This window comes from Carassius auratus, chromosome 38 (assembly GCF_003368295.1).
Source record: "Carassius auratus strain Wakin chromosome 38, ASM336829v1, whole genome shotgun sequence".
NCBI classification, from domain to species: domain Eukaryota; kingdom Metazoa; phylum Chordata; class Actinopteri; order Cypriniformes; family Cyprinidae; genus Carassius; species Carassius auratus.
The window spans coordinates 663,060-676,981 of record NC_039280.1 but is presented as its reverse complement, the minus strand read 5'-3'; the positions used below and the strand labels follow the sequence as shown (position 1 = coordinate 676,981).

General features: G+C 45.4%; 1 protein-coding gene across 1 annotated transcript in view; it reads right to left on the bottom strand.

The window, feature by feature from the left end:
• cfap46 (cilia and flagella associated protein 46) overlaps window positions 1-13,186 on the bottom strand; it is a 77,127-nt gene extending 63,941 nt beyond the window's left edge. The window contains exons 1-6 of the mRNA XM_026223354.1: window positions 13,004-13,186; window positions 12,648-12,760; window positions 11,380-11,511; window positions 10,965-11,029; window positions 5,837-6,001; window positions 387-510 (exon numbers count right to left, since the gene is read on the bottom strand). Of these exons, the coding sequence (XP_026079139.1) occupies window positions 387-510; window positions 5,837-6,001; window positions 10,965-11,029; window positions 11,380-11,511; window positions 12,648-12,760; window positions 13,004-13,052 (648 nt within the window). The 5' untranslated portion in view covers window positions 13,053-13,186. The remainder of the gene's footprint in view (window positions 1-386; window positions 511-5,836; window positions 6,002-10,964; window positions 11,030-11,379; window positions 11,512-12,647; window positions 12,761-13,003) is intronic.
• Between the last annotated feature and the right edge of the window lie 736 nt (window positions 13,187-13,922).

Below are 13,922 nucleotides of genomic sequence, written 5' to 3'. Positions count from 1 at the left end.
TGAAGGGAAAAATTACATTTCTGAAAAATTGTATTTTATTCATATGTTATGCTATTTCCTCTGTAGAGGACACCAGGATTCACATATTTAAAGACAGAGTAGAGGGAGTGTTCATGGAGAAATTTCCAAACAATTGGTATCTCTGAAAAGCCCTGAACAGTACATCCAGGCTTCAAACTGGGACGTGAGGTCTCAGAGAAATTCAGCAAAAAGCATAATGTCCACTACAGAGACAAAAACTCCATAGCTGGGTCTCAGGAGGATATAGTTACAATAGGTAACATAACTATAACTTCAACAACAACAAAAACAACAACAAACATATTTTGTTGAAAAAGAGCGGGAGAGAATGAGAGAATAACACAACACAAAAGAGAAAGATTTACCTGTATTGAGAAAAGCCGGGGATAAAGCTCTGGTTTATGTGCCTGTATAAAATCATAGGTGACTTTGGCCAAAGCAGCTGCTTCCTTCTGCTTCCCAGCATCGAGAAGACATTCAACAAGGTGTCTGAATAGAAACACCAGACGAAAACAACATGAATTATGAGCCTTCACTCCAGTGTTTTACAGCATGCATTTGAATTTCCAATGCAACCTCTTCAACTGACTGCAGAGTCGAGGCAAAGAGCCAGATTCAATTTGAGATCAGTGACAAGCCTCTTTCAAATTTTATTAGGGATGAGTTTCTTTTGTGCTCCAGGATTACATGCCTACAACAATAAAACAACCATGAAGGAGTTTGATTACACCGCAAATATTTATTATGACCTTTAAAATCCATCTTTAAACAATTTTCTCAGTATAAGTGGTGTAAAACAGACTGAACCCTGATTGAACTGAAGGTGAAGTGTATCTGTGAGCTGCAGGATCAGGATCACTGGAGATCTGTGACATCAATTCAGCGCTTCAAAGGTCACAGTGGCATCAAAAAAGCATCTAAAGGCTGCGGATTTGTCCTGATTATTGAGTTTCTTAACTTTGTACCACTGATTGTATTTCCTATCGTATCATATAATACACTTATATATCAATCTCATATGAACTATGCATCAGGAAAACGTTTTAGTTAACCATAACCCATTTTTTTTTCTTTTTAAAATCTAAATCCATCCATCCATCCATTATCTTCCGCTTATCCGGGGCCGGGTCGCGGGGGCAACAGTCTAAGCAGAGACGCCCAGACTTCCCTCTCCCTAGCCACTTCTTCCAGCTCTTCCGGGGGGACCCCGAGGCATTCCCAGGCCAGCCGGGAGACATAGTCCCTCCAGCGTGTCCATGGTCTTCCCCGGGGCCTCCTCCCGGTGAGACGTGCCTGGAACACCTCCCTGGGAAGGCGTCCAGGAGGCATCCGAAATGGATGCCCGAGCCACCTCAGCTGGCTCCTCTCGATGTGGAGGGGCAACGGCTCTACTCTGAGCTCCTCCCGAGTGACCGAGCTTCTCACCCTATCTCTAAGGAAGCGCCCAGCCACCCTGCGGACAAAGCTAATTTCGGCCGCCTGTATCCGGGATCTTGTCCTTTCGGTCATGACCCACAGCTCATGACCATAGGTGAGAGTAGGAAGGTAGATTGACCGGTAAATCGAGAGCTTTGCCTTACAGCTCAGCTCTTTCTTCACCACGACAGACGGTACAGCGACCGCATTACTGCAGAAGCTGCACCGATCCGTCTGTCAATCTCACGTTCCATCCTTCCCTCACTCGTGAACAAGACCCCAAGATACCTGAACTCCTCCACTTGAGGCAGGAACTCTCCACCAACCTGAAGTGGGCAATCCAACCTTTTCTGACTGAGAACCATGGCCTCGGACTTGGAGGTGCTGATTCTCATCCCAAACGCTACACATTCGGCTGCAAACCGTCCCAGTGCACGCTGAAGGTCCTGGTCTGAGGAGGCCAACACGACAACATCATCTGCAAAATCGCATGGTCCCCAAACCGGACACTCTCTGGTCCTTGGGTGCGCCTAGAAATTCTGTCCATAAAAATTATGAACAGAACCGGTGACAAAGGGCAGCCCTGCCGGAATCCAACATGCACCGGGAACAGGTCTGACTTACTGCCGGCAATGCGAACCAAGCTCTTGCTCCGGTCGTATAGGGACCGAACAGCCCTAAGCAGGGGGCCGCCGACCCCATACTCCCAGAGCACCCTCCACAGAATGTCGTGAGGGACACGGTCGAATGCCTTCTCCAAATCCACAAAACACATGTGGACTGGTTGGGCAAACTCCCATGAACCCTCCAGCACCCTGGAAAGGGTATAGAGCTGGTCCAGTGTTCCACGACCAGGACGAAAACCACACTGTTCCTCCTGAATCCTGAATTTAAATCAGAATAAAATCAAAATTTTTAAGTAAAACTAAAACAACCAAAATGTATACAAAATACTGAAATTGCCTCCCCTCATGGGCCAGGCTCAGCCCGAAAAAGCAACGTGGGGCCGACCTCCCGTGGACCCACCATCTGCGGGAGGAATCATAAGGGGCTGGTGCAATGTGGATCAGGCAGCGTTCGAAGGCAGGGGCCCCGACGACCTGATCACTGGACACGGAAACTGGCCTTAGGGACGTGGAATGTCACCTGAGCTTGTGCGGGAGGTTGAGAGGTACCGACTTGGTACCGAGGTTGGGCTCACCTCCACGCACAGCTTCCCTGCGCCTGCGGGTCGGAAATAGGTCTTTCACTGTCATTTGTGCTTACGGGCCTTTTCTGGGGTCTCTGGGAGGGGTGCTGGAAAGTGCTCCAACCAGGGACTCCGTCGTTCTACTGGTGTTCATCAACGCTCACGTGGGCAGCGACAGTGATACCTGGAGGGGTGTGATTGGGAGAAATGGCCCCCCTGATCTGAACCCGAGTGGTGTTCTGTTATTGGACTTCTGTGCAAGTCACAGTTTGTCCATAACAAACACAATGTTCAAGCATAAGGGTGTCCATCAGTACACGTTGCACCAGGACACCCTAGGCAGGAGGTCAATGATTGACTTTGTGGCTGTTCCTCTGACCTCCGGCAGTATGTCTTGGACACTAGGGTAAAGAAATTGCAGGAACTTGGAGCTGTGGCCGTAATGTCTCTGGTGCCTGTCGAGGTGGGAATCCCCGAACCTGGTGGTGGACACCGGAAGTAAGTGATGCTGTCAAGCTGAAGAAGGAGTCCTACCAGGCCTGGCTGGCTTGCAGGACTCCTGAGGCAGCTGATGGGTACTGGCAGGCCAAGCGGGCTGCAGCTCGGGTGGTTGTGTGGCAAAAACTCGGGTCTGGGAGGAGTTTAGTGAGGCCATGGAGAAAGACTATCGGTTGGCCTCGAAGAGATTCTGGAAAAACATACGGCGCCTCAGAAAGGGGAAGCAGTGTCCTGCCAACACTGTTTACAGTAGAGGTGGGCAACTGTTTACCTCAACTGGGGATATCGTTGAACGGTGGAAGGAATATTTCGAGGATCTCCTCAAACCCACCAGCATGCCTTCCGTGGAGGAAGCAGAGGCTGAGGGCTCAGAGATGGACTTGTCCATCACCCAAGCTGAAGTCACTGAGGTAGTTAAGAAGCTTCTTGTTGGCAAGGCACCAGGGGTGGATGAGATCTGCCCTGAGTACCTCAAGTCCCTGAATGTTGTGGGGCTGTCTTGGCTGACACATCTCTGCAGCATCGCGTGGCGGTCTGGGACAGTGCCTCTGGAATGGCAAACCAGGGTAGTGGTCCCTCTTTTCAAGAAAGAGGACCGGAGGGTGTGTTCCAACTACAGAGGAATCACACTCCTCAGCCTTCCTGGTAAAGTCTATGCCAGGGTACTGGAGAGGAGAATTTGGCCGATAGTCGAACCTTGGATTTAGGAGGAACAATGCGGTTTTTGTCCCGGTCGTGGAACGCTGGACCAGCTTTATACCCTCACCAGGGTGCTGGAGGGTTCATGGGAGTTTGCCCAACAAGTACACATGTGTTTTGTGGATCTGGAGAAGGCATTCGACCGTGTCCCTAGACGCCTCCTGTGGAGGTACGGCGCCCTCTGTTAAGGGCTGTCCGGTCCCTGTATGACCGGAGCAGGAGCTTCGTTCGCATTGACAGCTGTAAGTCAGACTTGTTCCCGGTGCATGTTGGACTCTGGCAGGGCTGCCCTTTATCACCAGTCCTGTTCATTATTTTTATGGACAGGATTACTAGGCGCAGCCAGGGGCCAGAGGGTGTCTGGTTTGGGGACCACGTGATTCCGTCTCTGCTTTTTGCAGATGATGTTGTCATGTTGGCTTCATCAGGCCAGGACCTTCCGAGGCCATGGTTCTCAGCTAGAAAAAGGTGGCATTTCCCCTTCAGCTTGGTGGAGAGCTCCTGCCTCAAGTGGAGGAGTTCAAGTATCTTGGGGTCTTGTTTACGAGTGAGGGAAGGATGGAGCAGAAGACTGACAGGTGGATAGGTGCAGCTTCTGCAGTGATGCGGTCGATGTACCTGTCTGTTGTGGTGAAGAAGGAGCTGAGCTGCAAGCTTTCGATTTACCGGTCAATCTACATTCCTACTCTCACCTATGGTCATGAGCTGTGGGTCATGACCGAAAGGACAAGATCCCGGATACAGGCGGCCGAAATGAGCTTTCTCCGCAGGGTGGCTGGACGCTCCCTTAGGGCGCTCCCGGGAGGAGCTCAGAGTAGAGCTGGTGCTCCTCCACATCGAGAGGAGCCAGCTGAGGTGGCTCGGGCATCTGTTCCGGATGCCTCCTGGACGCCTTCCTGGGAAGGTGTTTCGGGCACATCCCATAGGGAGGAGGCCCCGGGAAAGACCGAGGACACGCTGGAGAGATTATGTCTCTCGTCTGGCCTGGGAACGCCTCGGTATCCCCCCAGAAGAGCTGGAGAAAGTGTCTAGGGAGAGGGAAGTCTGGGCATCCTTGCATAGACTTCTGCCCCTGCGACCCGGCCCCGGGTTAAGCGGAAGAAGATGGATGGATGGATGGATGGATATTTGTCAGTCATGCATAAATGCAACTGGTCAGATTTAATTGCAAAATTTATTATTAGCTTTTTGCATAATTCGTTTTTCAAAATGCATTTATTGAAATTGCTTAGAATCAGCATACATCTAAAACCATTTCTGCCACTGAATAACAAAATGAAAAGATAATTTCGACTTCTTATCTCACAATTCTATATCCTGAAATTCTAACATTATAAAGCACAATTCTTGTATCCTCAGGATTGTGAGATATAAGCTTGCAATTCTGAGAAAGAAAAGTGACAGAAAAGAAACTTTGGTAACACTTTACTTAAAGCCTTTATGTATCGTGCATTAATGCATGAATTATGCCTCGTGTTGCACCTTACAATTGTGTTGCTTTGTACAATCTCATGAATAACTGTTACCACAGTTAATTAATTATAAATTAATTGTTACACTATGCATTTTAAATTATAGTTAATTATAATGCATTATAGCCTCAGCCTGTAGTAACCATTTTATAATGCAATATACATAAAGGCTTTAAGTAAAGTGTTAACAAAACTTTCATACAAATCGGGTCATTGTGAAAACAATTGAATTTATTTAGTTAAAAAGTTTCATTTATGTATGACTGAGTTTATTTGTTTATGTTAAAGCTGTATAATCGAAATACATGGAAATACTTGATTTGCATAAACAGAAAGGAGAATTTGAGAGGAGAAGATTTGAGATCATCAAAAAAAAAAAAAAAAAATCTAAACATGCTTTATTTTCTTTATGTATGCTATGATTGCATTTTTCCTTTCTATGACTCTGTACCAAATTATGGACTTCTTGACTGGTTTCTTGATATTCACTCACATCGTGTGCATAAAACAGTCATTTAACATCAAAGGTGAAGCCACCTACAGCATCAGCTCAGCTCTCCATGTGTGATCAGGATCCTGAACCTCCTCTAGAGCCTCGAGGACCTTCGTGAGAGAAGAAACCAGGAGCCGTCTCTGTCCAGGCCTCATGAACTGTCTGACAGACTGCAGATACAGCAGCGAGGCGTTGAACACCAGGAAATGATATCTAATGAAGAAAGAACGAGACAGAGGAGAAGCAGAAAGAGACAGGAATTAAATTATTCAGATTAATTATTTAAGATATCTCTGTTGGGAAGATCAGAATCCGATTTCTCACTACATCTCAATTTATACTGCGAACCCCCTTAGATCTCAAAGCGTGTGAATGAGTAATGAGTGCATGAGCCTTTCAAAGAGCCACAGGAGGCCTCCATGTCCATGAGATATAAAGCAGTTACTGCAGGACTGAGTACACTATTCTGGAGTCACTAATTTATCCACCAGAGAACGGCGTGTTTTAGCAGCGAGTATCTGAACTGTATTGCCTCTGAAAAGCCTCTACAGAAGCAGTAAAGCAGGGACTACACATCCATCATCCAACAATTACAAGTTTACAGTAGATATAACATCATACATTCGAGCCCTGCGTGCTAGACATCCCTTGATAGTGTGTTACTTTCCTAGTGTTAATATTTCAAAGTTAACTCTACGAGGAGTTGCTTAGTGTTTATGACTGATGATCTGGCATCCTGCTTAAATATATAAAACCTCGACACTCGTGTTAAAGCCTCAAACTATTCCATTTCTATATCAGAGGCTGTTACAATGTGTTTCAAAGGGTGTAAAAGGTGTATATGTATTTAGGAGAAGGAAAACTGCGGTTAAGAAAAAAATATTTCACAATTTTTTTTTTTTTTTTTAGATTTTGTGGTTTCAAAAAGAAGTATCTTCTGCTCACCAAGGCTGCATTTAATGTATCAAAAAATAGTGTAAAATTTCTTTTAAATATTATTAGTTTAAAACAGCTGTTTTCTGTGTGAATCTCTGTTAAAGTGTAATTTATTTCTGTGATGTGCAGCTGTATTTTCAGCATCATTCCTCCAGTCTTCAGTGTCACATGATCTTCAGAAATCATGAAAATATGATGATTTACTGCTCAAGAAACATTTCTGATTATTATCAATGTTGAACACAGTTGTGCTGCACAATTTTTTTGTGGAAACTGTGATACATTACCAAAATTGTGAAGAAAATCATATTTTACAAAAGAAAGAAAACAAAATATACTTTATTCAACAAGAACTGCATTAAATTGATCAAAGGTAAAGGTAAAAACATATATAATGTTACATAAGATTTCTATTTCAAATGCTGTTCTTTTGAACTTTTTATTGATCAAAGAATCCTGAAAAATAAATTGTATCACGGTTTCCACAAAATACATGTGTAAAAAAATCATTATTTTACCTCCCAATAGTTTCTCCTTCTTCTCAGAGTCTTGTAATCTCCTCTAGAGTTTCAGATGAGATCTCAGTAATGTCTCGAAGCATGCTCAGATTCGTCAAAGATGCAATCATCAAAAGACAAAAGACACCAGTACACCAGCAGGAGAGCGGCGCCCCCCCTGTCACTCATGGCAGCGCAGTCCTCTAGGAAGACGGCTAAGCGGCCCTGACACGGGCAACTCAGAGATGTGGGAGACTGCTCTTCAGGAGCTGGTGGAGACAGCGCCACTCCTTCCCCTGGAGGAGGGCCGGGTGGAGAATCCTCAGTTTTTGTTTCTTCTGTTCGCTCATCTTCAACCCGCGGGCCTTGCAACAATTTCCCTTTCCTCCGAGTTGCAAGGCCTGCGGGTTGACGATGAGCGACGCACTGCCGCCTCATTCTCACCCACGACGCCCCCTTTTGCCAGTGGTCAAGAGGTTGCAGTTTGGAGATGCAACGCCTCTCCACGCGTCTCTGGCCAGTTCCTCTGGGAACACGAGGAGTGTGGCTGTGATGACTCAGAACGCGATGCCTTCTGGGCCATCCGACACAACTCCCCATCACTGCACCACTGCAGGTATGTCGACTGTCCCTTTGGTGCCACTTGTACGGAGTTTTGGAGTGTGGCTTGTGCTGTCCAACTTGTCACGCTGTCTCATTCGGATGGTCTGAAATGGTTATGCAATTCAGTTCGCCCGGCAACCTCCCAAGTTCAATGGCGTGCTCGAGTCTGCGGTGGCAGTCCGGGATGCCTCTGTCTTGCACGAGGAGATTGCTGTCCTGCTGGCGAAGGATGCAATCAAGCCGGTCCCTCCAGCCGAGATGAGGACAGGCTTTTACAGCCCTTACTTCATCGTACCCAAGAAAATAGGTGGCCTTCGACCTATCCTGGATCTGCGAGTCTTTAATTGGGCCCTGCACAAGCTCCCGTTCAAGATGTTGACGCAGAAACAGATTATCAAATGCGTTCAGCCCCAGGACTGGTTTGCAGCGATCGACCTGAAAGATGCGTACTTCATGTCTCGACCCTCCCTCGCTACAGACCGTTCTGCGGTTTGCATTCGAGGGTCAGGCATGCCAGTATAAGGTCCTCCCCTTTGGGCTCTCCCTGTCCCCCCGTGTCTTCACGAAGGTCGTGGAGGGCGGCCTTGCCCCACTCTGGAAAGTGGGCATCAGGATCCTCAACTATCTTGATGACTGGCTCATCATGGCCCGGTCCCGAGAGGAGTTGTGCGATCACTGGGACTTGGTGCTCCAGCACCTCAGTCAGTTGGGGCTTCAGGTCAACCGAGAGAAGAGCGAGCTCTCCCCGGTGCAGAGAATCTTTTATCTCGGTATGGAGTTAGACTCGGTGAGTATGACGGCACGGCTCACCAGCGAGAGTGCCCAGTCAGTGCTGAACTCCTCCTCAGGCAGACATGGCTCAAGTCGCTGCACGCTATCCACATCCCAGGGGAGGTCAATCATGCAGCCGACATGCGTTTCCCCCAGTGTGCCTGCTCGCACAGATGCTGTGCAAGGTCAGGGAGGACGAGGAACAGGTCCTGTTGGTTGTGCCTTACTAACCCACCCGGACCTGGTTTTCGGAACTCATGCTCCTCGTGACAGCCCCTCCCTGGCGCATCCCCCTGAGGAAGGACCTCCTCTCTCAGGGGTTGGGGACCATTTGGTACCCGTGTCCAGATCTTTGGAACCTCCACGTGAGTAGACACTATCAATCAGGCTAGAGCCCCCTCTACGAGGCAGGCCTATGCTCTGAAGTGGAGTCTGTTCACGAATTGGTGTTCATCTCACCGAGAAAACCCCCGGACATGCTCGGTCAGAGTCGTGCTTTCTTTCCTGCAAGAAAGGTTGAAGCATAGGCTGTCACCCTCCACCCTGGAAGTGTATGTGGCTGCATTGTCTGGGGAGACATGACCTGATCGTTTGGTTCCTGAGGGGTGCCAGAAGGTTAAATCCTCCTAGGACACCCCTGGTTCCCCCCGTGACCTCTCTATTGTTCTGGCGCGACTTCAGAGGGGTCCCTTGAGCCACTGGATTCAGTCGAGCTTAAGTTCCTGTCTCTCAAGAAAGCACTCCTGGTCACGCTCACTTCCATCAGAGGGTCGGGGACTAGCAAGCATTTTTGGTAAGTGAAGAGTGCCTTGTGTTCAGGCCGGCCTACTCTCACGTTGTCCTGAGACCCCTGCCTGGATACATGGCCAAGGTTCCCACCACCCCCTTCTGAGACCAGTGGGTGAACCTGCAAATGCTGCCCCTGGAGGAGGAAAGTCCATCCTTGGCGTTGCTGTGTCCCGTAAGAGCGCTTTGCATATACGTGGACTGCACCCAGAGCTTCAGAAGCTCTGAGTAGCTCCTGGTCTGCTTTGGAGGTCAGCAGAAGGGGAAGGCTGTCTCCTAGCAGAGGTTGGCCCACTGGATAGTGGATGCCATCGCCTCGGCGTACTGTTCCCAAGGCGAGTCGTGCCCCCTCCTATGCACTGGCACACGGTGCCTCTCTGGCAGACATTTGTTGAGCTGCAGACTGGGAGACACCTTACACCTGTGCGAGGTTCTAAAACCTTCGTATAGGGCCAGTTTCTTCCCGTGTTGGGTAACAGGTAATTGGCGGGAAGACCTGGCTGGGTGTCACACTGTTAACACAGGGATTAACACAGGGAGTGCCTTTTTTCTCCCAGTAGAGTTCACCAGTTGGCGTACCCTGGTCAAGCATCCTCCAGCACCCTCGGCGGTCAGACTTGGCTGAGCAGTCTGTCGCCAGGCCAAGTACTGTAGGTATGGTAGGTAATACCATATGTGTTTTCTTCCACGGTAAGGTTTCCCTCTTGGCAAACCCGTGTCTTCCCTTGACAGACCCGTTCTGTCAGTCTTTTCTGGCAGCTGTTCCATCCCTACTCTAAGGTAGGACCTGCCTCAGAGAGCCTTTCCATATGTAGTACTGGCCCCTGGGTCAGTCCATTTCAGTATCTCCATGTCACCCCCTATGGGTAGGATGTGGTCTTCGTAGCGGCCTCTTCCTAGACTCGCTTCCCCATTGTCTTGCCAAGCTGAAAGAACAAATAGGGACGATTTGAAGCAATCTTTCACCGAAGGTTGAAATCCCTTCCACTAACTTTGTGAGGGCGGAACAGCAGTGTGGCCTTCTCCAGCAGCGATATACTCACCCTTTGGCCCCTTGGTACCGCGGTCAGTGAATTTGCGCTGGGGCTTTGGGAAGGTTACGACCTTAAGCATAGCTTTTGTGGCACGCCAGGGCTTGCAAACAATTGCAGCGCCACAGGGTTGTGATGGTGTTCGGGTTGTGGAGTTTTCCATAGGACCCCATATGTCCTTCGACATAACTCATAGTGACCAACAGATAGGGAATGTCTCGGTTACATACGTAACCCCCGTTCCCTGATGGAGGGCACGGAGACGTTATGTCCCCATGCCACAACCTTGAACCATTCGCTGTTGCCGGGACACGTTCTCGGCTCCTCAGCGTAAACCTAATGAGTGGATGCACCTGTCGCCTTCAGGTATGTTAAATCCACTAGCCAATTTTCATTGCCGTTTTCTCTTAAACTCAGTGATGATTGACCTTACAAGTAAGACCCCATATGTCGTTCGACATAATGTCTCCATTCCCTCCATCATGGAACGAGGGTTACGTACGTAACCGAGACGTTTCTATCATCTGTTCTCTGTTCTTTAGTTTACTCTACCTGGACTTGTCTTTGGCAATCTCAATGGCCTTCAGATAGTACATCACAGCCTTATCCAAGTCCTCCTGGAAATAAAACAACAACACAAATAGGAACACAATTAAAAATGTGAGAGACAGATTTATTCAGCACTGAAGTATTTTGACTCGAATGCATCAACCACAATATGTCTGTCTTTGAAAAGTTTATAAGTCATTGTGAAATATTAATTCCCTATGGAGAAAATTAAAGTGTTATTTGGGAAGTAAGTGTTTGTTTACTGTCTCCAGTGAAAAAAGTCTCTGTGAGATCCTGTGTTTTCAGAGTTTCCTCTCATTATAAAGAACATGTTATATGTTCTCAGACTGACATGTTTAGAGTTCAGAGGTCAAAGACTGATGTTCTTTAATGAGTCCAGCAGACGGTTTGGACTTACCGCTGTGTTAATGGAGCGTGAGGAGATGAGCTGACCCTGGCACAGATACGCTCGACACAGGAACTGATTGACTGGAGGTTTCCCTTCCAAGTACATCATCAAACAGTCCTGTGTGATCTCCCAACAGCCCAGCTAACAACACAACACCCAACACAACAAAGATACTTAATCACCATACTAGATCACCACACACAAGCTCAGATCAAAAACTTGAAATGCATTTTATTATATGCACAAAACTTAGTGTATAGCATATTTTTAAAAATATGCTATATATCTGTGTGCACATTATGCTTTTTTTCATTACTCAAGTTCAGTTAAATGAACAATATACATTGGTTCAAAACAGCTTCAAAGCAGCTTTAATTTTTATGATTTCTTTGTGCATATGTTCTGTCTGAATGTGGGTAAAATATAACTTCATATATAGATATGTTATATACAATAACCTACAGTAACATGTACATTTTGCAACGATATAAACAATCACAGCTGAGACATGCTAATGTAAAATCAATTGTGAGTCATGTCACCTAAATTCTTGGCATCAGAAACATCTCAACTAATGAAAGCCCTAAGCCTCAAACGTATCTCCCAGCTGGCAATAAATATGGCACATAATGGCCCAAAAAAACATAATGGCCCAAAAAAACATCACAATAATCCACAGCACTCCAGTACATCAGTTAATGTCACATTAAAATCCAGCCACATATTATTTTAGAGCTGTCGGACCAGAACACTTTTTCACTGGAGGAAGTGTTATTATGGATTATAAACATCTAAATGCTGGATTTGTTTAATCTTTTGTCTTCTCCAGATGTTAACTGATGGACTGGAGTGCTGTGGATTATTGTGATGTTTTTATCAGCTGTTTGGACTCTCATTCTGACGGCACCCATTCACTGCAGAGCATCCATTGATGAGACACTGATGCAATACTGCATTTCTACAAACCTGATGAAGAAACAAACTCATCCTGATCTTGGATGCCCTCAGGATGAGCAGATTCTCAGCACACTGTTTTTTTACTGACATTCAAGCACGAAAAGGTTTGAGCTCATAACATACTACAGTAGCTATAATGAACACCTGCCACTTTACTGAAATTAATGAAACTATCAAGACCTATACTGATGAATAATCCATGCATGTGTATTGAATAAATATAGAGTGAATCCAGGTAAAAGTTCTGTCTGAAATGAAGCAGAAAGCAGAAAGTGTGTCTGATTAATATCTCAGGATGTGCTGATGGTTTATTGTGGCACCTGTAGAGATTGTTCAGCACACAGCACACAGAGATCAGACAGAGATCTTCCATCAGACGCTGCTGGAGCTGGAGCTCGGATCAGATCATACGCTTTCCTCACAAACACAGCATCTGACAACACAAACACACCTCGATCTGACTTTATTATACAGACTCATGTTTTAATATCACAAGAAATAGAAATATCACAGGAACAGCATTCCTAAATAAATAATTCACTATAATAACATTCTATTTTAGGAATAACGTTAGGTGTTTAACATCAACCAAACACTGCTAGCGATTTCAATATAAGATAATAAAACTAACACTAACTTATAATGTAAGATAATAAAACAATAAACACATAATTACCTCTTTTCTCCTGAGCTTTTGATAAATATTGTCGGATGCGAAGATCCATTTCAGAGCAGCAGTTCCGCGGTTAAAGTCGACGTTATAAAGAAATCTATTGATTTGTGTTTATTATTTACTTCTTGTTTATGTTTTGTGTTGCGCTGAGTAACTCGGAGAGTTTGGACGCGTCTCTTAGCAACGGGACGCTGAACGGAAAGCGCGATGGGTCAAACTCGGTTCCTCAAACAGTCCAGATTTAACACGTGTTATAAGTATTAAACGTTTAACATCCCTAATAAAATTTATTTACTTTATATTGCTATATCTAAATAAAAAAATATGCAAATGGATTAAAAGTAACTACATATTTAAAAAGGTAGGTACAAACATACTGCTTATTCAACCCGTCATTTCTTCAAAATGTTGAACATTTTAAAACATGTTTTTTAAATAATAAAAATACTGCATGTGTGTTTTGTCTCAGTTCATCATACATCTCTAGAAAATAAATTAATAAATTAATAATAATAATAATAATAATAAAACTATATTTTTATAAACTATATTGGTAAGAATGATGTAGAAATATTCAATATGAAGCTTACGCTGGTGATGTACCGGAGAGAAAACAGATTTCACAGTAAATTATCTACTTTTTAGCAGTCAGGAAAAAAAAAAAGTGATTTAAAGCTTGTTGTTTTGTAGAAAGTCAGTTAGCATCAGCTGATAAAATGTTATGTCAAATAGGCTATTATAATTTTGTAATTCATAATTATTGATTATATTATTTATAATTTTAAGCTAAAAAAAAGTCTGTACTTTGATTTGGCAGTAAATGTGTAAAGTAAATTGCTTTGTCAGACTGGGGGGTGTTTTACCTCAACTGTGGGGTAAGTTTTTTTGTTAAAAATCTAATAACATGAAAACTGTACATTTT